Raw genomic sequence first — 22483 nt, 5'->3', positions numbered from 1 at the left:
GGGAATATCTTTAAGACTAAGTAATAAGAAAAATGAGCAAGGCTAAGTAAGGTAGGTGCCTTTAATTTTAAGGCAGGGCAGGCATGATCAGCCAAGTGCAACATATGACCTGTCACGTGAGAGAAGTTTTGGATCATACTAGTATCCCAGATGACCATATATGCAGAAAGTGCTCTGAACTGCAGAACCTTGGAGTTCCAGGTTTTAGAGCTCGGCAGTGGCTGGATGTACCATGGCGGACTTTCAAGGCTTAAACTTGTGTGGATAGCATATTCAGAGAGGTGGTCACACTGCAGTTCAAGGGATTGGAGCTAAGAAGGGAATAGTTGACTCCAAGGCAGTCCAAGAGAAATGGGCAGGTAGTGTAGGGCTCCAGAATCCTGCTCACAAATTGGTGATCGATTTTGGAAGCTGAAGGTGGTATTCGTTCCCGAAGGGAATGCAGAGAACACCAAGTTGCTTGCACCAAAAAGCAGATTTACTGTACAGTAAAGGAGGAAGAAGAAAAGAGGAGCAATCGTGATAGGGAGTTTGCTAATTAGAGGAACAGACAGGTGTTTCTGTGGCTGCAGATATGACTCCAGAATGGCCTGTTGCTCCTTGAAGCCAGCATCAGGAATGACACTGAACGATTACAAGGCATCTTGACAGGAGAAAGATGGTGGTCATGGTACACATTGGTATCGATATAGGTAATAACAAGAAATAAGGTCTTGCATCAATAATTCAAGGACGAGGTAGTTGTCTGAAAAGTAGGGCCTTAAATGCTGTATTCTCTGGATTACTCCTAGTGGCACATGATAGCAATAACAGAAATAGGAGAATCGGGTGGATGAACGTGTCGCTCAGGGTCGGCAACCAGAACAGCTTTAGATTTCTGGATCACCGGGACGGACCCCTTCTGGGGAAGGTGCAACTGAACCAGAATGGACCAACATCCTGGAGGGTGGGTTTGTCAGTCCTGTTGGGAGTATGAGGGGACACAAAACGTTTGCACAATATGGACACAACATATTATAGTAAAGAAATCAAAGCAGACAGAGTTCAGCCATGTTGCATTTCAGGGGAGTAAGATGAGGCTCAATGGATTCTGCTTTAATTCTTGGAGTATTACAGTTCAGGGAGATAAGTTGACGGTGACATTTGGAGTTGTGATATTGTTGAGTGAGGATGAAGAATTGGCAACTCAACGTTCCAGGATTTAAAAAAACTTACTTGAGGCAGGGGACAGTGTTGCAGTATTAATTGAGCAGTCAGTTGCTGCAGTAAGCAGGGATGATATTTGGAAGCATCCTCAGCTGAAGCTTTTGAGTGTAAAACTTAAGAATAAGAAAGGGGGCAGGCACTTTGATTTGGGTTCTTTAATACACTGCAAGCAGTAAGCAGGGGAACAGATGCGTAGACAATTCACCAAAATGTGTAAAAAAAAAGGGTAATTAACAACAGTTCCTTCTCAATAAAGATCAGACAATCAGAGTTGATGCCTTAATAAAACTAAGTTTAGTACCACTGGTTCAGAGACAAAAAATATCAGCTAGAATTTCCGGCAATGTGTATAACTGACTGTCAACAACAATGCTAGGCACCACCAGCATCTAAACAAACAGCTTTCCAAAACTTATCACTATGTAAATTGACATTATCATTGCAGAATTAGTAGAATTAAAATCTAGCAATATTTCAGGTGACTGAAATGGATGGGGTGGATAAAAGGAAAGACAATATCTAATGCTCAGCACATTTCATATCAGTTAATGAATTTCTTGTTCTTCTGCAACTACCTGCTGCCTTGACATGCAGAATGCTTCCAACAACTGCTTCATGTAAGATCATGGAAAAACTCATTTTTATTAAAAACACACTACCTTTTACTTTTTAATGGCTTCGCACAAATACCAGGTGTTCAAGGTGGTCTGCAAGTCCTTAAGAGATAGGCAAATTACACAGGATGTGCATTTTCTTTCCCTCCTGGTCCACCTTTCTAGGTTTGTGAAAAGGGTATCCATGGTTAAGACCGATGTTTCTGTGCATCCTTATGCACACATTTCACTTTGGCAAAATTAGAGGTATTCTGCATGTGTAGCCTTAACCTGGCAATTTTTTATGCCATTTTAGTTTTAGAAATTTATTTTTGTAATATGGGAATGCAGTCAAGGCCAGAATTTACTGCTTGTCTTTTTTTCCCCCTTTATTCATTCACAGGATGAGGTCATGACTGGCTAGGCAGCATTTATTGCCCATCCCTAATTGCCCAGAAGGCAGTTAAGAGTCAACCACATTGCTGTGGGTCTGGAGTCACATGTCGGGCAGACCAGGTAAGGGCGGCTGTTTCTTTCCCTAAAGGATATTTGTGAACTACATGGGTTTTCCCAACAATCAACAATGGACTCATGGTCATTAGATTCTTAATTCCAGATATTTATTGAATTCAAATTCCACCATCTGCCATGGAACCCAGGTCCCCACAATGTGATCTAGGTCTCTGGAAACAGTCCAGCGTTAACACCACTAGGCTATCGCCTCAACTGCAATTCAGGTGGTGGTGGCGAGCCACCTTCTTGAAGCACTGAATTTAATGTAGTGTAGAAACATGTTTCTGTTAAGTAGAGAATGCCAAGACTTTTACCCAGTGACAGCGGAGGATGGATGATATGATTCTAAGTCAGGACAATGCACGACTTGTAAGGAAATATGCAGGCGGTGAGATATGCTGCAAACATGCTATAGTAGATATTGAAAAATGCTGTAAAAGTCATCTTCATAAGTTACTGCAGGGCATCTTGTAAGTGGCACACTTGCCACTTTGCTCGTTAGTAGAGGGAATAAATGTTTCAAGTTGAAACTTGGGTTCCAATAAGAAGGCCGCACACCATTAACTGGTTTTAATCTCAAAACAAACAGAATGTTTTCATGTTAGTTCCAAATACCACAAACCCAAAACATCAATAACATCATTTCAGATTTGTGGCTAATCTCCCAGGTGTTTTCTGTATTATTTTTAACCTGCCAATGCACAGCATTTGCAGTACTTTAGTTTTTCATAGGATATAGCTTTTAACTAACTTTGAATGAGCTTATTTGCCATAATTACTTTGTGTTAAACAGTAAGCTAAAATATAAAGCAAAAAAGTTAGTTTTGAATTTCTTACCTCTTTTTCCAAGTACACTTTTTTATCATCAAGTGTATTATACAGCGTGAAGAACTGCTTTGTTTCCTTGTGAGTTGCTGCAACTACAACAGAACAAATTGACACCAGCAATGGGTTCAAGGCTAACTGAGCCAAATCCTACATAGCAGTAGAAATTACAACACACTTAAAAACTCAAATGCATATTGCTACAAAATGTGATTTACTAGTGGGATCTTTTAAACATTACTTGAATGCTCTTCATAAATGCATGCTCCACAGGCAAGAGTAAGGACACAATTCAATACTATAAAAATTCCAAATCATTAGCAACATTTACTCACATAGTTTAAGTCTTTCCTAAGCCATTTGAAATAAGCCAACTACAATTTTTGAAACAAGTTTAGATTTTAATAGTTCCATTCTTGATTGATCGAGGCACGGCCAAGGAGAATGGGTAGTAAACTATCAGACCTCAAGATTTTGTTTGAATTCATGAATGGCAAGCTCTCTTGGATTTGCTGACACATTAAAACAGGGAATGCATCAGAGAACAGCTGTCATCCAACTGAAAGAGCTCCAATACCTAGCCATGTTCTTTCTGCTTGCAGGAAGGATCTTACATATAAGCATATATGAGCCACACTAAGCCCAAATAACAAACTTCAAATCAGTGTTGTTCAGTAAAGGCTGATTACAGAATCACATTCTGACTTTATGTTTGGATTTTAAGCACAGGCGAGTTGACTACGTTCAGAAGAACATTTGACATCAGAATGCTGTTAATGAAAAATACCACTGCGTTCGTACTATACGGAGCAGCATTAAACAGCTTATTTCATATTTCGCACAGATGTTTGTTTTAATTTCAGAAAGTTTTAAATTGTCTCAATCAGAAATTCCACAAAGATAATGAAATCAGAGGTAATAGGAACTGTAGATGCTGGAGAATCCAAGGTAACAAGGTATAGAGCTGGATGAACACAGCAGGCCAAGCAGCATCTTGCTCCTCTGATGCTGCTTGGCCTGCTGTGTTCATCCAGCTCTATACCTTGTTACCTTGGATTCTCCAGCATCTACAGTTCCTATTATCTCTGCTTCTATCCGCCTCCCCCTCTCTCCCCATTTATTTCAGAACCCCCTACCCCTCCCCCATTTCTTCAGAAGGGTCCAGGCCCGAAACGTAAGCTTTCCTGCTCCAATGATGCTGCTTGGCCTGCTGCGTTCATCCAGTTCTACACCTTGTTATATTAGACATTCCACAAATGACTTTCTTACACACCGTTTCCAACTCCCGATTTATTTTCGTTTCCACATTCTGACTCTTGCTAGGAGGACTATACACAACTCCCATCAAGGTCTTTCTTGCTTTTGTGTTCTTTAACTCTACCCACAAAAATTCTATGCCTTCCAGCTCGATACCACATCTGGCTATCAATTTAATTTCTTACCAACAAGGCAATCCTGCCCCTCTGCCCATCCTTTTGATATGACATATAACCTATAATTTAGTTCCTAGCTGCTTGTATCCCCTCAGCATAACCTCTTTCCTCTTTCTATCTGTAGATAGGCCATACATGGACCACAACATTTGGATCTTTCCCTTCCATCCAAGTTCCTCTACAGCCCAGACGATGTATGCTGAACCCAGGCACCAAGCAGGAAATACAGCCTTCAGGATTCTCAATTGTGGCCAAGGAGAACAGATTCTATTCCAATGGGGGAATTCATGTTGCAGCTGTACAGAACATTGGTCAGGCCACTTTTGGAATATGGTTTCTGGTCTCTCTGCTATAGAATGGATGTTGTGAAACTTGAAAGGGTTCAGGAAAGATTTACAAGGATGTTGCTAGGGTTGGAGGGTTTGAACTAAAAAGGGAGAGGCTGAATAGGGCGGGGTTACTTTCCTTGGGGCACAGGAGGCTGAAGGGTGACCTTATAGTGGTTTATAAAATCATGAGGGACATGGTTAAGGTGAATAGACAAGGTCCTTTCCCTGGAGTGGAGGAACCCAAAACTAGAAGTCATAGGTTTAAGGTGAGAGAGGAGAATTTTAAAAAGAGGACCTAAGGGCCAAATTTTTCACGCGATGGGTGGCGCACATATGGAGTGAGCTGCCAGTGGACAAAGAGAAGGCTGGTACAATAACAACATTTAAAAGGCATTTGGATGGGTATATGAATAGGGAAGGTTTACAAGGATATGGGCCAAATGCTGGAAAATGGGACTAGATTTATTCAGGCTGTTTGGGATGGACAAGTTGTACCCAAGGGTCCGTTTCCATGCTGTACAGCACTGTGACCCTAAAAGCTTGGGTGTAATTTTCCCCTGCTACACTCTCCATTGTAACAACATGAGCACAGTCTATGTTCCAATGGATCAGCACACATTTTTTAATACAGTATAAACTGTCATTCCCTTTGAAATTTGGATTCTTGCATTTGTCCAGATCTGTGTAAGACTAGAAGTTTTGACAGCAAGTCTCTTTTTTTGCTGCAATATTCAAATTTTGTACTATTAAGTGACTAATTTCATACTACTTTGGATGAACAAGATTTTTAAAAATGATTATCTAACTCCTTTCCTCACTCCAACCAGACTTTTTCTTCCAAAAAAGAGACTATTTGCTCCCTTTGCCCCTGCTTTTCACAAACTACTGTAGCTGCTGACTAAAAACTTTTACACACCATCAACTACCTAACCTCCACAGTTGGTTTTACTCAACCGTTTTTAAAACTTAACATACTTTCCAATACTTAAGTGTCCATTATGCATAGCTAGGACAGCTAAATTAGTCAGTAATATCTTGTGACTGCAACCATAGCATATGATAACTTCCTCAATTTTGGATTCACTGGATCTCTTCAAACACATCAAATCACTCCACACAACTCAAATATCTTTCTCTACAGTTTAATGCTGTAGAACTGTTCCTATCCGATGACACTTCCAATTGTCATTTCCCAAGATGGGGCAGCTTGCAAGGAGAGCTCAGGTTTGACAGCATCTGTGAAGTTAAGTCAGAGCCCAAAGTGAAAGCACTACCATCAGTTCCAAGGAAGGGTCACCTGACCAGAAACATTAACTACTTCACAGTTACCGCCAGACCTGCTGAGTTATAGCAGCAACTTCAGTTTTTGTTCCCGATTTACAGTATCTGCAGTTTTTCTGGTTTTCATCTTTCAAGGATTGACTGTGATCTGGGCAAGTCTCAACGATTTTCAAAACTACTTTCAGGAGTGAATTTTAATTTACCCAATCTAAGGTTTTGCAGTAGAGTTGTAGCTTAAGTTGTGGATGTCGAGGTTGGCTGGCCCACCAAGCTGGTTCGTTGTTGTTCCACAGACGTTTCATTACCCTGCAGGGTAACATCAGTACAGCCATCGATGAAGCGTCGTTGTGTTTTCACGCCAGGTTTATAAACTCTGGACTGGATTACCTCACTTCCGGTTTTCCTTCGCAATGGAGTGTATATAGGGTCGAGTTCAACATGTTTGTTGATGGCTTTCTTTGTGCTGTGCCAGGCTTCTAGGAACTCCCGTGCCTGTCTCTGTTTTGCTTGTTCCAGGATCTTGTGAAGGAAATCGGAAGTCGGTAATCCAGCTCAACGGACTCCAGAGTTTAAAAACCAGGCAGGAAAACAACAGCATTTTATTGGCAGCTGCACTGATGATGCTATCTAGCAGGGTAATGAAACGTCTGCAGAACAACGACGGACCAGCTCGATGAGCCAACCAACCTTAACTTCCCCAATATTGGCTGAGACGTTTGGTGTCAAGAGCTCAGATGGGGCATAATTTTTTAGATGCATCCAGAAGGGTTTCTTGAAACAATAAACAGATAGTTCAACTAGGGAAGGGCTGTATTAAACCTTGTTTTGGGCAATAAACCTGGCCAGGTGATCAAAGTTTCAGTGGGACAGCATTTTGGGAACAGTGATAATAATTCCTTAAGTTTTAAGATAGTTATAAGGATAAGAGGGGTCATTGGGTGAAAGTGCTAAATTGGAGAAGGATGATTACCACAGAATTAGATATGAACTGGAGAAATTAAATTAGGGGTGGTTGAGGGTTAATCCACCAGTATATCAGAGTTCAGGCCAGCACATTTCTAAGAGGTAGATAGATAAGGAAGGCAAGATTTGGGAACACTGGAAGACAAAATGCTGGAAGAAGAAACAAAAGAACTGTGGACACTGGAAATTAGAAACAAAAGCAGAAATTGATGGAATAGGTCATCAGGTCTGGCAGCATCTGTGGAGAGAAATCAGAGTTAAAGTTTCAGGTCCAGTGGCCATTCCTCAGAACTGATCTTAGCTCTCTCTCTCTTTGGACTCTATCTCCGCCTATTGTTTACTTCTTAAAACCCCCACTACCATATCTTCGGCAATAAAGACCAACATGTTCCGAGTTACCATCAGTTCTGAAGAAGAGTCACTGAACCCAAAATGGTAACTTTGATTTCTCTCAATAGATCCTGCTAGACCTGCTGAGCTTTTCCAGTAATTTCTGTCTTTGTAAGAGATGTTGAAAGTTTAATCAAAAAGGAAAAGGGAGCATCTATAAAGCTCAAAGTGAATCCCTCGAAGAGTACAAAGGAAGCAAAAATAACAAACAAGAAATTGGGAGGGTTAAAAGGGACCATTGTAATGTCCTTGAAAAGTAGGTTTAAAGAGAAGCCCAATGCATCTTGCACTCCTGTTCCAAAAATATATACAACTAAGGATAGGGTGGGTTCACTCAAGGAGAAAACAGACAATTTTATGCATTGAGCCAGGGAAAGTGGGGAAGATCCTTCCTGAGTCCTTGACATTGGTAATCATCTAGATGGGCACAGATGATGCTAAGTTTAGAGAGAAGCATGTTAATATTCTGCGGCATGTTGATATTAAGGATAAACATTAAGACAGTTAAGTCCCCAGGGCCTGAAGGGATGTCTCCCCGGAAACCGAAGAAGGCAGGGAGAAAATTACTGGAGCCTTAACAGAGTCATTTGAATCCTCTTTAGATACAGGTGAAGTCTCAGGAGACAATGTTACTCCTTCGATTAAGAAACAAGGATTATTCAAGGTTGGATGAGAAACTGGCTTTCTGTAAGAAGGCAACGAGTGGTGGTTGATGGAAAATATTCAGCCCGGAGTCTGGTTACTGGTGGTGCGCATCAAGGATCTGTTCTGGGACCACTGCTGCTTGTAATTTTTATAAATGACTTGGGCGCAGGCATTGATGGATGGGTTAGTAAGTTTGCAGATGACACTAAAGTCGGTGGAGTGGTGGACAGCGTGGAAGAATGTTGCAGGGAGACTTGGATAAACTGCAGAATTGGGCCGAAAGGTGGCAAATGGAGTTTAATACGGATAAATGTGAGGTAATTCACTTTGGGAGGAATAATAGGAAGGCAGAATACTGGGTCAATGGAAAGATTCTTGGTGGTGTAGATGTGCAGAGGGATCTTGGTGTCCATATACATAGATCCCTGAAAGATGCCACCAGGTAGATAGTGCTGTTAAGGTGGCTTACGGTGTGTTAGATTTTATTGGTAGAGGGATTGAGTTCTGGAGCCATGATGTCATGTTGCAATTGTACAAAACACTAGTGCGGCCTCATTTGGAATGCTGCGTGCAGTTCTGGTCGCCCCAATACAGGAAGAATGTGGAAGCATTGGAAAAGCTGCAGAGGAGATTTACCAGGATGTTGCCTGGTCTGGAGCGCAGGCCCTATGAAGAAAGGCTGAGGGACTTGGGTCTGTTCTCATTGGAGAGAAGGAGGCTGAGGGGATTTAATAGAGACGTACAAGATGATCAGAGGATTAGATAGGGTGGACAGTGAGAGTCTTTTTCCAAGGATGATGACTTCAGCTTGTACAAGGGAGCATTGCTACAAATTGAGGGGTGATAGATTTAAGACAGATGTCAGCAGCAGGTTCTTTACCCAGAGAGTGGTAAGGGCGTGGAACGCCCTGCCTGCCAATGTAGTTAACTCAATCACATTAGGGGCATTTAAACAGTCCCTGGATAAGCATATGGATAATGATGGGATAGTGTAGGGGGAGGGGCTTAGATTAGTTCACAGGTCGGCGCAACATTGAGGGCCGAAGGGCCTGTTCTGCGCTGTATTGTTCTATGTTCTATGTTCAAGAAATTATAGGCCAGTGTGCTTATATCAGTTGCATGGCTCTTTGCAGGGGAAGTCTAGTCTCTCAAACTTTTGAGGAAGTGAGAAAGATGATTGATGAGGGTTGGGTAATGGATGTTGTCTGCATGGACTTTACTAAGACATTTGACATGTTCCCTCATGGTAGCCTGGTCTAGAAGATTGAGTTGCTTGGAATCTATGGTGAGTTGGTAAGATTGGCTTCAAAATTGGCTTGGTCATAGAACAGAGGATAATTGTGGAGGGATGTATTACTGACTGGAGGTCTGTGAACAGCGATGGTCCGCAAAGATCAGTGCTTGGATGTCGAGATAACACACACAGCGTGGAGCAGGAGGAGTGCAGCAGGCTAGGCAATATCCGAGGAACCAGAAAGTTGACATTTTCAGGTCAGGACCCTTGTGTAGTTTGTAGTATCCACACAAAAGATCAGGATGAAAACATAGGTGGTCTGATGAATAAATTGGCAGACAACGTGAGAGGGTGGTAGGTGCTTGGAACTCACTACCAGGGGAGTGGCAGAAGCAGATACTTAGCAACGTTTAAGAGCCATTTAGACAGGGAAAAGAGAGGGTTGCAGACGACATATGGGAAAATAGGATTAGTTCAGAATGGCATCATGGTTGGCACAGACCTGGTGAGCTGATGGGCTTGTTCCTGCATTGAACCATTCTGTCTATGTTCTATAACTGGGACTTCAAAAAAACATGCTTACAATATTTTGCATTTCTATAAACACTCTTATACAAAGGGATGCCAAACCTTCCAAAGGAATCTTTGTGCTTGATAACAATTGAAAATGGAAGTTACTACAAATATTAATTAAGTTAGTTTTTGGTTTAAATTTAGGCAAGTAGAATTTGTTTGGATGAAGCACTTTATTTTAAATGGTTTAAATGTGTTAGATTAAATACAAACCTTGATTATAGAGTTCAACAAAGCGTTTCTGATATTGGGTCAATTCTGCCCTGCTTGGTACTTCATCAATTTTACGTTGCAAAACGGCAATTTCTCTATTGCGTCGGGCCTAAAGGCAAGCAAATGTTTTCGTAAATTAACTTCGCTTACAAATGTCAGAACTAGACATCCTATACAGCTTCAAAATTAGCCCATCAAGCAAGTACTACTTTAAACCAGTAGTTTGTTGCCTGCTACTACGAGACAATGCAAAAGTTAGTTGTCTGCAAAATTTACTTTGTTGAATTCCAAGAATGTGTCCTGAATTTTTGGAACAACACAATAGCTTGGACATGGCATTTAGAAATGGATGTTCTCAGATACTGAAGTCTAACATTATCGCAACAAATCAACATGTTGCCGGCATACAAATCCGAAATAAAAGTAGAAAATACTGGGAATATCCCGGAGATAAGAAAACATCTGCGCACAGAGGAGCAACAGATCAGGTGTGGGGTGACCAACAGGGAAAACTTCAGCATCTACATTTAAAACAACGGATCTGTTCATTATATATAGCAACTGCAGTTTTTCTCCAACCCCCACCCCCCACCAATTTCCAGAACTGACAATATTTTGTTTTGTTTTTAGAACTCTTGTGCTGTCTTCCTGAACCAGCACCTCTCAGCTCATCGTTTTTCTGTGACTATGTTTGTAAAAACTGGAGCTGCACTGATATGACACTGCATTACAAAGTGTCTTGCTGTATGCTTTATACCTGACACGTGCATTTCAAAATTGTTTTCCTTACATTTCTATGCTTCCTCTGTTTGTCTATGGTATGCTGGAAATTAAAGTATGTCTTTTTAACAAAATGTGGTTTGTTAAATTATTTGTAAATTACTATTTGGCAGGGGAAAATATGAATATCTTATGAATATACAACATCTTTGTCATCCCTGATTGACAGTCGACCAAAGAGAAAATTCCATGCTGGAGATGAAATGAGCCAAATATTTATACCAAGGGGGACATCTTGCTTATTCTCAAACTGGGTCATTTTGCAATACAGCCTATTTTTTTGTGCAGCAACAGATGTGCTAGATTAGTTTATACAAATTAAAAGATATTTCCTGGCAGAGAGAATGGAGAAATTATGGTCGTGTGATATCCTACTTAGGAATTATTAAAAAATACCATAATTTAAGTGTCATAACTATCTTTAACTACCAGCTTCATTAAAGGGTAAGTATTCTGTCATTTCACGTATACAACTATTTCACAAACGTACTACTCTATAAAAGCATCTACACACCTGAAAAAAATTAATTGAGTTCTGATGGACATTTGATAATACAGTTTCTCAGATTGCGCATTTTTAATATGATGATACATATGACTACTTACCAACAACAGTCGTATTTTCTGTAATTTCTCTCTGTCGGCCTTATATTGTTGTTCTATCAATTCGTTATGCTCCTATTTAAAATCAAAGCCAATTGTTTAAAACTATTTTCAACAGCTTTAAGACACAGATCATCCTGACACACCTGATCCCGTATACTGATTTGGATTCTGCTACTATCCCTTCATAGTGCAGTCCAGATCATATCAGGTTTTATTTTACTTTCTTGTTGCTGCGGTACTTTTGCTAGTTACTGACCATTCAGTCAAAGGTAACAGTTTATTCCCATTTAATCCACTAAAACCTTTCATGATTTTGAACACCTCTATCAAACTTCTGCCTGGGTCTTCTCTGCTTTAGAAAGAGAACAGTTAATATAACTGAAGTATTTCATTCTTTATATTATTCTAATTATTCACTACATCAAGGGCCCTTCTTCATGTCTACAAGGTGCAATTCCCAGAATTAGCCATAATGATCCAGCAGAGGCTGAATGAATATTTATTAAAAATTCAACACAACTTATGCTTTGGTTATTAATACTAAATATTCCCAAAGCACTTCAAATGGTCCAACTATGCACAAGTCAGCATGGATCTGACAACTGCATTGGAATTCCATTAGAACCAGAGATCAATTCTGATATCCTTTAATCTCCACCATCAAGTCCATAAGATGTTGGAGCAGAGGCAGGCTATTCAGCCCATCAAGACTGCTCTGCCATTCAATGAGATCATGCTGACCTGATAATTCTCAATTCAACACTCCTGCCTTTTCCCTATAACCCTTGAGTCCCCTCCCGTATAATAATTTGTTTCAGTTTTGATTTAACAAGCCAGCCTCAACAGCTCCGATTTCAACAGATTCATTATCCTCTGAAAGAAGAAATTCCTCACAACTCTGTCTTAAAAGTGTTATATTCTGAGATTAGAGGAAAGGAGAAGCAACCTTTCTGCATCTACCCTGTCAAATCCCGAAGAATTTGGTGTTTCCGTAAAGTTACCTCTCATTCTTCTATATTCCAAATGGTTACAGGCCCAACAGTACAACCGCTTCTCACAAGACAGCCCCGCCATACCCACTGTCAACCAAGTGACCCTTCATGGGACTGCCTCCAATGCCAGTATATCTTTTCTAAACAGGCGCCCAAAATTGGTTGCAGCATTCCAGCTGTGGTCCGACTAGTGCTTTGTATAGTTTTAGCACGACATCCCTCGTTTTATACTTAATTTCTTTTGTTTCAAAGACCAACATTTCATTTGCCTTCCCTATTAGCTGGTGATCTTGAATCCTGGCTTTTTATAATTCATGGACAAGGACTTCCAAATCCGTCCCCCTTATAAGTGTGTTCAGTTTCTCCTCATAACTAATGCCTTTCAAATCGGGCAACATCCAGGTAAATAAACAGTTTCTGTGCCCTCTGCAAAGCCTCCACATCCTTCTACACCTGACTGATGAAGGCACACATGTCGTATGCCTTTTTGAGCACCCTTTATCCAGTTGCATTTCTAGTTTTAGGGAACTGTGGACCTAAATGCCTATATCTCTCTTTATTTTAATTACTCTAAGGATTCTTCCATTTTACTGTACACTTCACTCCTGCATTAGAACTTCCAAAATGCATCACCTCTCATTTGTTCAGATTAAATTTCATTTACCATTTCTCTACCCCAGTCCCCAGCTGTATACTCTGGCAATCCCCCATTCTACCCACAGCTCCCTCAATCTTGTCAGCAGCAATCTTATTGATCAGACCACCTATGTTCTCCTCCAAGTCATATATATGGGATCCCAACACCAACCCTTGAGGAACAGCACAAGGGACGCGGGTTCGATTCCACCCTCTGGCAACTGTCTGCGTGGGTTTCTTCCAGTGCTCCAGTTTCCGTCCACAGTCTAAGGATGTGGAGGCTAGGTGGGTTGGCTATGCTAAATTGTCTGTAGTGTTCAGGGGTGCGTAGATTAGGTGGATTATAGGGGGATGGGTCTAGGTGGGATGGTCTGAGGGTCAGTATGGACTTGTAGGGCCAAAGGGCCTGTTTCCACACTGCAGGGATTCTATGATATCCAGCTGCTCTATTTTTCTTGGCAAAGTCCATATTCACATTTCCCCACATTATAACATATCTGCCAAGATTCAGCTCACTCAACTCATCTATATCCCTCTGGAGATACATCCTCACCACTTGACTTCCCAGCTATTTTTGTTTCATCCGCAAACTCGACTGTAGTATATTCACTTCCATTTTTGGTGCAATCGAAATTATTTTCCCCTCTGCCTCAACAGGGATATCTTCAAGCAGCTTTGATCAAATGAAGTTTTGCTGTTAATCTGCCAACTGCAGACTGTTTAATCCTCTGGTATTTGTTGGATATTTCAAATTCCTGATGCCTTCTCACTGACACAATAATTGGGATCCCAATGCAATTCAGCTCTTTCCTTTTTTTCCTAGTTAACTTGTATTTCTATTATGGTCATATACTGGTCACTAATTTAGTGGGTGCAGAAAATTATTAGAATTGCAGCAGGAATAAAAATTCAGCTACTCTCCCAGCTCCTTTGAAATATAATGGTTTTCGCTGCTTGGAAAGAAAAGTGTACTGGTTGAAACATTGGACCAAACAGTATATTCCTAGCCGAAATAATTCAGCGCATAATTACTAAAAAGAAATGCTGTACAGTTAGGTAAGTTTCTTTTCAGCTGAAAGATCCTAAACACTAAGTTGAAATAATGCATATTCTTAAATGCTTACTTTCATAAGCAAAACTACTTGAAAGTATTCTAAGAGATTTAGAAATTCAATTTAATGCACGGGCTATAAATACAGGTTCAATTGGACTTGCCCGTTAAAAATTTAATGACTAACTCTGTCTAGTAGCAAAGAATGATTGGTGCAGACAGAACTACCTGCAGCAACCAGCTCCTGCCACTTACAGGAGCCTAAATCTTCAATAAAATGGAGCAGAGCCAAGGGAGAAGTGGACATTGGGAAACCTTGAAATGCAAGAGCCAACTATGGAAGGGGCTGATAGATCTGGCATGGGCAACAGCCCAGCCATGTGATCAAGTTTTAGTGAGGGAGCATTTCAGCAACAATGATCATAATTCAGTAACTTTTAAGCTACTTATGGACAAGGATAGAGTAGTCCTTGCGTGAAAATACTAAACTGGACAGGAACTAGGGAATACAGATTGGAGGCTGCTGCTTAAGGATAAACCTACATCTGTCATGCGCGAATTGTTTAAAAGGCCAGTTGATTAGAATTCAGGACTAGCATGTTCCTGTGAAAATAAAGGATAAGACAACCGAGAAAAATTGGAGCTTAGTCAAAAAGGAAAAGGAGGTATACACAAGATTTAGGAAACTGATAACAGATATGCCCTGGAAGAATATTAAAAAAACAGGGAAATAATTTAAACAAGGAGTTAGAATGGTTAAAGTGGGTTATCAAATGTCCTTGGGAAATAGGATTAAGGAAAATCTCAAGGTGTTTTGTCCATATATGAGAAGCAAGAGGGTAGCTAGGGAACATGTTGGTGCACTCAAGAATAAATGAGGGGATTTATGCATATAGCTAGAGGAACCATGTGAAATCCTTCCTGAATATATTGCATTGATATTTGCAAAGGGGAAGGACATGGGGGATGGTGAGTCTAGAGACGGGGAGGGCGATAATTCAGGACATCAATATTAAAATAGGTGGTCTTGGGTGTTTTGAAAAGCATTAAAAAGGTAGACAAGTTACCAGGACCTGCTCGGTTCTATCCCAGAATAGTGATAGAGGCAAGTGAGGAAATTGCTGGCATGTTATATACAATCTTTGTATTCTCTTTAGTCACAGGCAAGATCCCAGAGGACCAGAGGATAGCCAATGCTATTCCTTTGTTTAAGAAGGGCAATGGATATTCTGGAAAATTACAGGCCAATTAGCCTTAAATCAATTATAGGACAATTATTGGAGAAAAGATTCAAAGGAACAGGATTTAAATCAGTTGGAAAAGTATGGATTCATTAGCAACTGGCAGCAGCACTTTGAGTAAGGAGGTCATGTCTCACAAACCTAATTGAACTTTCTGAGCAAGTCACAAAGATGAACGATGAAGGCAAGGTGGTAGATGCTGTCGATATGGACTCTAGCAAGACCTATGATCATGTCTTTCGTGGCAGGTTGATAGAAAAGGTTAAGTCACATGGGATCAATGGTGGAGTTGGTAAGTTGGATACAGAACTGGCTTGGTCAGTAGCAGTGGAAGAATGTTTTTCTGACTGGAGCCGAGATCAGTGCTGTTCCTCAAGGATTGGTGTTGGGATCCCATGTATATGACTTGCAGGAGAACATAGGCGGTCTGATCAGTAATTTTGCTGCTGACAAAGATTGGGGGAGTTGTGGGTAGTGTGGGGGATTGCCAGAATATACAGCTAGGGACTGGGGTAGAGAAATGGTTAATGAAATTTAATCTGAACAAATGAGAGGTGATGCATTTTGGAAGTCCTAATGCAGGAGTGAGGTGTACAGTAAAATGTCAGAATCCTTAGAGTAATTTAAAGAGGGATATAGACATTTTAGGTCCACAGTTCCCTAAAACTAGACACACAACTGGATAAAGGGTGCTCAAAAAGGCATACAACATGTGCGCCTTCATCAGTCAGGCATAGAAAGGTGTGGAGGCTTTGCAGAGGGCACAGAAACTGTTTATTTACCTGGACGTTGCCTGATTTGAAAGGTATTAGTTATGAGGAGAAACTGAATACACTTGGTTTGTTTGCACTTTAATGTCAGAGGTTGAGGGGCAGTCTGACAGAATTGTACAGATTCGAGAGGTATAGATAGAACAGATAGTCAGACTTTTTTCCAGGGTAATACAATTTATTAGTAACCTAGGTTTAAGGTAAAAGGGGAATTGTTTAAAGGAGGTGTGAGATGCAAGTTTTGTACACAGAGGATAGTAACTGCCTGGAATATGCTGCCAGAGGTAGTGGTAGAAACAGACACAATAATAATGTTTAAGAATCATCTTGACAGATCAATGAATAGACAGGGAATTTGGGTGCCCGGACTATGGAGAGGCAGTAGGTTTTTGGTTTGGAAAAGTCAGTCATTGAGTTATACAACACGGAAATAGAACCTTCAGTTCAACTTGTCAGTGCTGACAATGTACCTTAAACTGATTAGTCCTATTTGCCAGTATTTAGGTCATATACTTCCAAACAATTCCTACTCATCCAGATGCCTATTAAAATGTGTAATTGTACACACCTCCACCACTAGTTCTGATCGCTTATTCCATAATCTCACCATCCTCTGCATGAGAAGGTTGCTCCCAAGATCCCTTTTAAATCTTTCTCCTCTCACCTAAACCTATGCCCTCTAGTTCTGGACTCCCCCACCCTGGGGAAAAAGACCTCAGCAATATACCTTATCCATGCCCATCATGATTTTATAAACTTCTAAGGTCACTCAGCCTCCAAGATTTCAAGGAAAAAAAGCCCCAGCCTATTCAGTCTCTCCTGATGGCTAAAACCCTCCAATCCAATCAACATCCTTGTAAATCTTCTCTGAACACTTGCAATTTAACAGTGTCTTTCCTAAAGCAGAGACCAGAATTGAATGCAGTATTCCAGAAGTAGCTTAACCAATGTCCTGTACAGCCAAACATGACACCCCAACTCCCATATTCAATGCACTGACCAACGAAAGCAAGCATACCAACCACCTTCTTTAACCCACTATCTACCCACGATTCCACTTTCAAGGAACTATGGCACCTATACTCCTAAGGACTCCTTGCTCATCAACACTCCGCAGTGTCCTAGCATTAACTGAATAAATTCTGTCCTTGTTTGCTTTACCAAAATGGAACACTTCACATTTACTCAAAATCAAACTCTATCTACCACTCCTAAGCTCACCTGATCAAGGTCTCTGTGTGCTGAGATAACCTTCTTTACTGTCTACTACACCAATTTTGGCATCATGTGCAAACTTCTTAATCACACCTGAGCACCAATCCTTGAGACACACTGCTCATCACAGGCCTCCACTCTGAAAAACAACCCTCTGTCTCCTATCTTCAAGTCAATTTTGTATCCAACTGCCTACCTCCTCCTGGATTCCACACAATCTAATCTTACTAACCAGACTACCATGCCGAACCTTGTTGAATGCCTAGCTTAGTCTGGACAGACAATGTCTACTGCTCTGCCTTAAATCTTCATTCGTCACCTCTTCAAAAAGCTCAACCAAGTTAGTGAGACACTGTTTCCCAAGCACAAAGCCCAACTGACTATCCCTAATCAGTCCTTGTCTTTCAAAGTACATTTAAATCCTCTCCCTCAGATTCACATTTGACAACTGACATCAGGCTCACCAGTCTATAGATCCCTGGCTTTTCCTTATCACCTTTCTTAAATAATGGCACCACATCAAGCTGCCAGAGGAAGTGGTGAAGGCATGTACAATTACAACATTTAAAAAGGCATAGGTATGTGAATAGGGAGAGATTAGAGGGATAATGAGCCAAATACTTGCAAATGGGACTAGATCAGTTTAGGATATTGAGCTGCATGGATGATTTGGACCAAAAGGCCTGATTGCACACTGTGGAACTCCATGACTATATGAGCCACCTTCCAAGTCTTTTGGCACCTTACCCGTGGTTATTGAAAATACAAATATCTCAGCAAAGGACCCAGTAATCCTCTTCCCTTGTTTCCCGCAAAGTTCTGGGATACACCTGATGAGGTCCTGAGGATTCATTTACCTTTACGTCATGTGTCATTTGTTGGCGGTCTTGTGGGTTGAGGGGCCTGTTCCTGTGCAGGACTGTTTATTGAAGAGAGGGTGGGAACTGCAGCCACTGACATGAGGAGAATCAACAGGGATTAAGGACAGGGAGTAGGAGTCAGAGGAAGGTTAGGAAGATTCCAGAACTGAATGCGAATTTGAATCATAGCAAGTGTCTCCTCTGCAGATAAACTACGGAATAGGAGTTTTGTGGTGAAAAATGTTCAAGGGAAACTCAATGTCAAATAAACATATTGTCAATATTTCGCTCAAGACATTAAAAGGAAATGTTAACCAGGTCATCTTTAAACAGGGACTTAGTGCAGTTGTCTCTCTTTTTCAGATAGAAAGAGGCAGAATGATCTGAATAACTTCCTCAATGCTGTAACATTCCATGGCTATATAACTGCCAACAATTTTACATAAATACTGATGCTGTAATATGCTGGCAAATGAGTCCTAGAGTGCAGTTTTTGAGTCCAGGAAAGTGTAGGTCCAGCAAAGAAAGGTGAGTAACCAGAACAGGAGCACGCAATGAGCCTGCCTAATGTCAGAGTGCTGTTTGAGAGGCACTTGTAAGGTCAGATTGACAGAAGTGAAGAATGTTGGTCCATTCTGAACTTCAAAGAGACTTGAAGACATTATACCATTTAATGTCTTTGGAGGAGGTTGGGAGCAGGGAGGAGGGGAGGAGAAGAATTGTTGAGAAGTCTGTGGGATCTGTTTGACATGTACTGTGGGATCTTCAACCAGTTCATTACTCATCCTTATAATGTCATTCCTGCACATTACAAGCAAGTTCCAAATAGACTGGACATTGCCATTGCTCTAATGTTGAAAAGGTTTATTGTCATTTGTTCAAACAGAGGAAGATTTTGGCTTTTTCTTTACAAGCCCTCTGCATCTCACACTTTACCTGGCTTAAAAATTAAAAAAAAAGTTACTTGTCCCTTAGATTATAACAATTTTAGCAGTCTGGTATGGAATTGTAACAATTTCCATGCCTTTTCTGATCCATGGCTCTTTTCAACGGGCAGACAGGAGTTCTGCCAGTTTCTTGAATAATTATTTTTATACATTACCTAAAAACATTCTGTGCTGTAAATTCTAGAATTCCACAGATCCTTTTTTCAATTATTTCCTAGCATAACTAAATGCAAAGATTGATAAAGATGTTAGAACCCACTCTGGGCTGCGTTAATTTCATCACTCAAAAAGGAAGGAAACTGAATGAAAACTCTGGATTGGATATCATTTTCTGATCACAGAGCCTATTTTAGATTAATACTGACCAGCTCAAAACAACATTTACACAGTAATACGAACCTTTTCTTCAGCATCCTCAGTCCCTGCTACACTCTTAAGATTTTTGATAACCTGTTGCAATCGAGCCATTTCTTCCTGCAAATAAACAGCTGTGTTATCACATGAAGCAATCAAACTGAAAATCCTTTTTATTAAGTCAATCTTTGGATCAAGAGGTATCACTGGTAATTTTACTTGACTAAATGTTAGTATGTGCACTTTTAAAAACTCAAGCGAATTATTAATTAAATACAGTAGTTGAAACCTACACCTCTGGCTTAGTGACAGGTTAGGGATTTGAAACAGACACTCGAAAATCCTGAACAGCACAAATGGAGCTTTCGGTCTATGAATACTGGGTAGACATCAAAAAAGGCAATGGTGCTTGTGCTGATGGGAGAAGAGGAAGAGATGTCCTCAACAAAATAAATAATGTGGTTGATCATTAAATGTGGTCAAACTAAACATTGCCTATTTCTACAAAACAATAGAAGTTTGAGAATGAATGTCATACTGCAAACTTTGGAAATTACAGACAGATAGTTTGTTATATATTTTCATAAATAATGTGCAGGATTATATCACTACAAGTATAAAGCTCAGACTTTTGTAACTGAATAATGTTTAGAAAACTATTAGTGCAGTAAGATATCTTTATGCCTTCGAATCTAAGGGCACTTGGTAACTGTCTTTAATAGTTATGACCATATATTAGGCTGCTCAAGGTTAATGACACCGGATTATGAATTTTGTAGCAGATTAACATTTTGCACAACACAAGACCAAGTGATCCAAGTGCACAGTCTGATACATAGGGCAATTTTTAGACTAAGACAAAACACAAGTCAAATAGAGCCATCTGAACTTTATAATCTCAGTGCTTGGTAAGATTGAGCACCATTGGCAGAATCTCAGACATGCAGAGCTCTTGACATGTTTTTGAGCGGGGGAGGGGCAAAAACAGGGGAGAGACTTTTAAGAATATTGCATGTTTCCTGCATTTGTTCAAGGCCAGCAGGATTGGTATAACAAGGTGTGGAGTTGGAAGAACACAGCAGGCCAGGCAGCATCAGGAGAGCAGGAAAGCTGACGTTTTGGGTCTGGGCCCATCCTCAGAAATTTTTTTTTGAGGAAGGGTCCAGACCCGAAACATCAGTTTTCCTGCTCTTCTGACACTGCCTGGCCTGCTGTGTTCCTCCAACTCTGCACTCTGTTATCTCAGACTCCAGCATCAGCAGTTCCTACTATCGCTCAGCTGGATTGGTGTAAGATAAGCAATGAAAAACACCTTTTACTGTAAACTTCAAGAACCAAATGTACATCAGACAGGTAAACCAATTTAAGGCTTTGGTCACAGAAACGCAGAAAACAGGAATGGACCAATCAGCTTTTCAAGCCCGCTCTGCTTTTCAATATCACTGCTGATAAACCAACTCATTACCCTGTTCCTGTTTTCTTCCCATGTCCTTTTGTATCTTTGATCCAAAGAACTATATTTAACTCCTTCCTGACAGCGTTTAATGTTTTGACCTGAATCACTCATTGCTGTCGGGAATTCCACAGGTTCAACACTCCCCGGGTGTCAAAATTTCTCTTTATCTCAGTCCTAAATGGCCTCTCTGTACTGTCAGAACCTAACCCTGGTTCTGGACACTCTAGTCATCTGAAACATCCTTCCTGAGTTTACCCTCTAGTCCTGTTAAAATGTTATAGGTATCTAATGAGATCCCCCTCATTCTCCTAAACTCCATGACAAAAGTCCTAATCGATCTTGTCTCTCTCCATGTCAGAAGCATGCTAATCTGCACAATCATACAAAACCAGAAAATGTTCAACACTTACCCGGCAATGATTCCTGAACTGCTGCTCCTGGTCCTTTAGGCCCTCATTCATCGTGACCAATGCTCTCAACTTCTCTAGTATGCTAATTGGGAACAGAGGTTTACATCATTCAAGTAGGAAAGAAAATAGTAAAAAAAAAGGATGTTTGGGGCATATAGCAGGTAAGGCAGCTTCTGCAGAAGGAGAAACAAAAAAAGTTATCACTGACTCTGACGAGAGCTGATCAACTTGAAATATATCTATTTCTCACTGTGCAGATGCTACCTGATCTGATGAATTTTCTGTTTATATTTCAGATCTTTAACATTCATAGCATTTTGCTTTGTGCAAAAAATGCAAGTCAAAAAAAATCTTTAATTTGAAATCACAATTGTGGATCTTACAAACACACTTGAGCGATTATAGCTCATAACGATGAAAAACAAACATTAGGTAACCCAAGAAAACAAAACAGCTACATTTACGTAACTACAAAATAAAACAGGAACGAGAAGCAATGCAATCCAGTAGTTTCTGACATTAGGTTCACCAGGTCTATAATTTATGATGTTCTTTATATTCTCAACTTTTTCTGTAAATTTCTTTTATTCACTAAGGCAGTGTAGCACATCGATTAGCATAATGCAGATCTTGGTCAAAGCCAATTTTGGAATACACTATGCATTTGTCATCTTCAAAGGGAACCCAGGAATACTGAAGATTTGTAAGACCACCATTAGAAATTTGAGTTTCAAGTCATTACTTGAAAATTGAATTTGAGCAATAAAAATAATGCTACAATCAAGGTCTTTATTCAAATTAAGTAACTTTACAGCTGAAATAATGCAAGTAACGTGAAAATGAAATTAAGTGCCAACCTACCAGAACAGAAAGAATTCAAAAACGTAGGAATTTCCTTACCAAAGTGGTGTACACATGAAATACACTAAATTGGAACATTAAACCGCTGCATGAATAACTACCTTCA

At 40.3% G+C, this 22483-nt stretch overlaps 1 protein-coding gene across 3 annotated transcripts in view; it reads right to left on the bottom strand.

The window, feature by feature from the left end:
- Positions 1 to 22483, bottom strand: part of ccdc93 (coiled-coil domain containing 93) — a 72931-nt gene that overhangs the window by 13513 nt on the left and 36935 nt on the right. For all 3 annotated transcript variants that reach the window (XM_048534733.2, XM_048534734.2, XM_048534735.2), the window contains 5 exons: positions 21517 to 21598; positions 19696 to 19770; positions 11585 to 11656; positions 10199 to 10307; positions 3150 to 3232 (listed from right to left, as the gene is read on the bottom strand). In XM_048534733.2, coding sequence (XP_048390690.1) covers positions 3150 to 3232; positions 10199 to 10307; positions 11585 to 11656; positions 19696 to 19770; positions 21517 to 21598 — 421 coding nt within the window. The remainder of the gene's footprint in view (positions 1 to 3149; positions 3233 to 10198; positions 10308 to 11584; positions 11657 to 19695; positions 19771 to 21516; positions 21599 to 22483) is intronic.

The sequence above is a fragment of the Stegostoma tigrinum genome, chromosome 7 (genome assembly GCF_030684315.1).
Source record: "Stegostoma tigrinum isolate sSteTig4 chromosome 7, sSteTig4.hap1, whole genome shotgun sequence".
Classification (NCBI taxonomy): Eukaryota; Metazoa; Chordata; class Chondrichthyes; order Orectolobiformes; family Stegostomatidae; genus Stegostoma; species Stegostoma tigrinum.
Note: the sequence above shows the minus strand (reverse complement) of the source record. Positions and strands in the feature narration are given on the sequence as shown.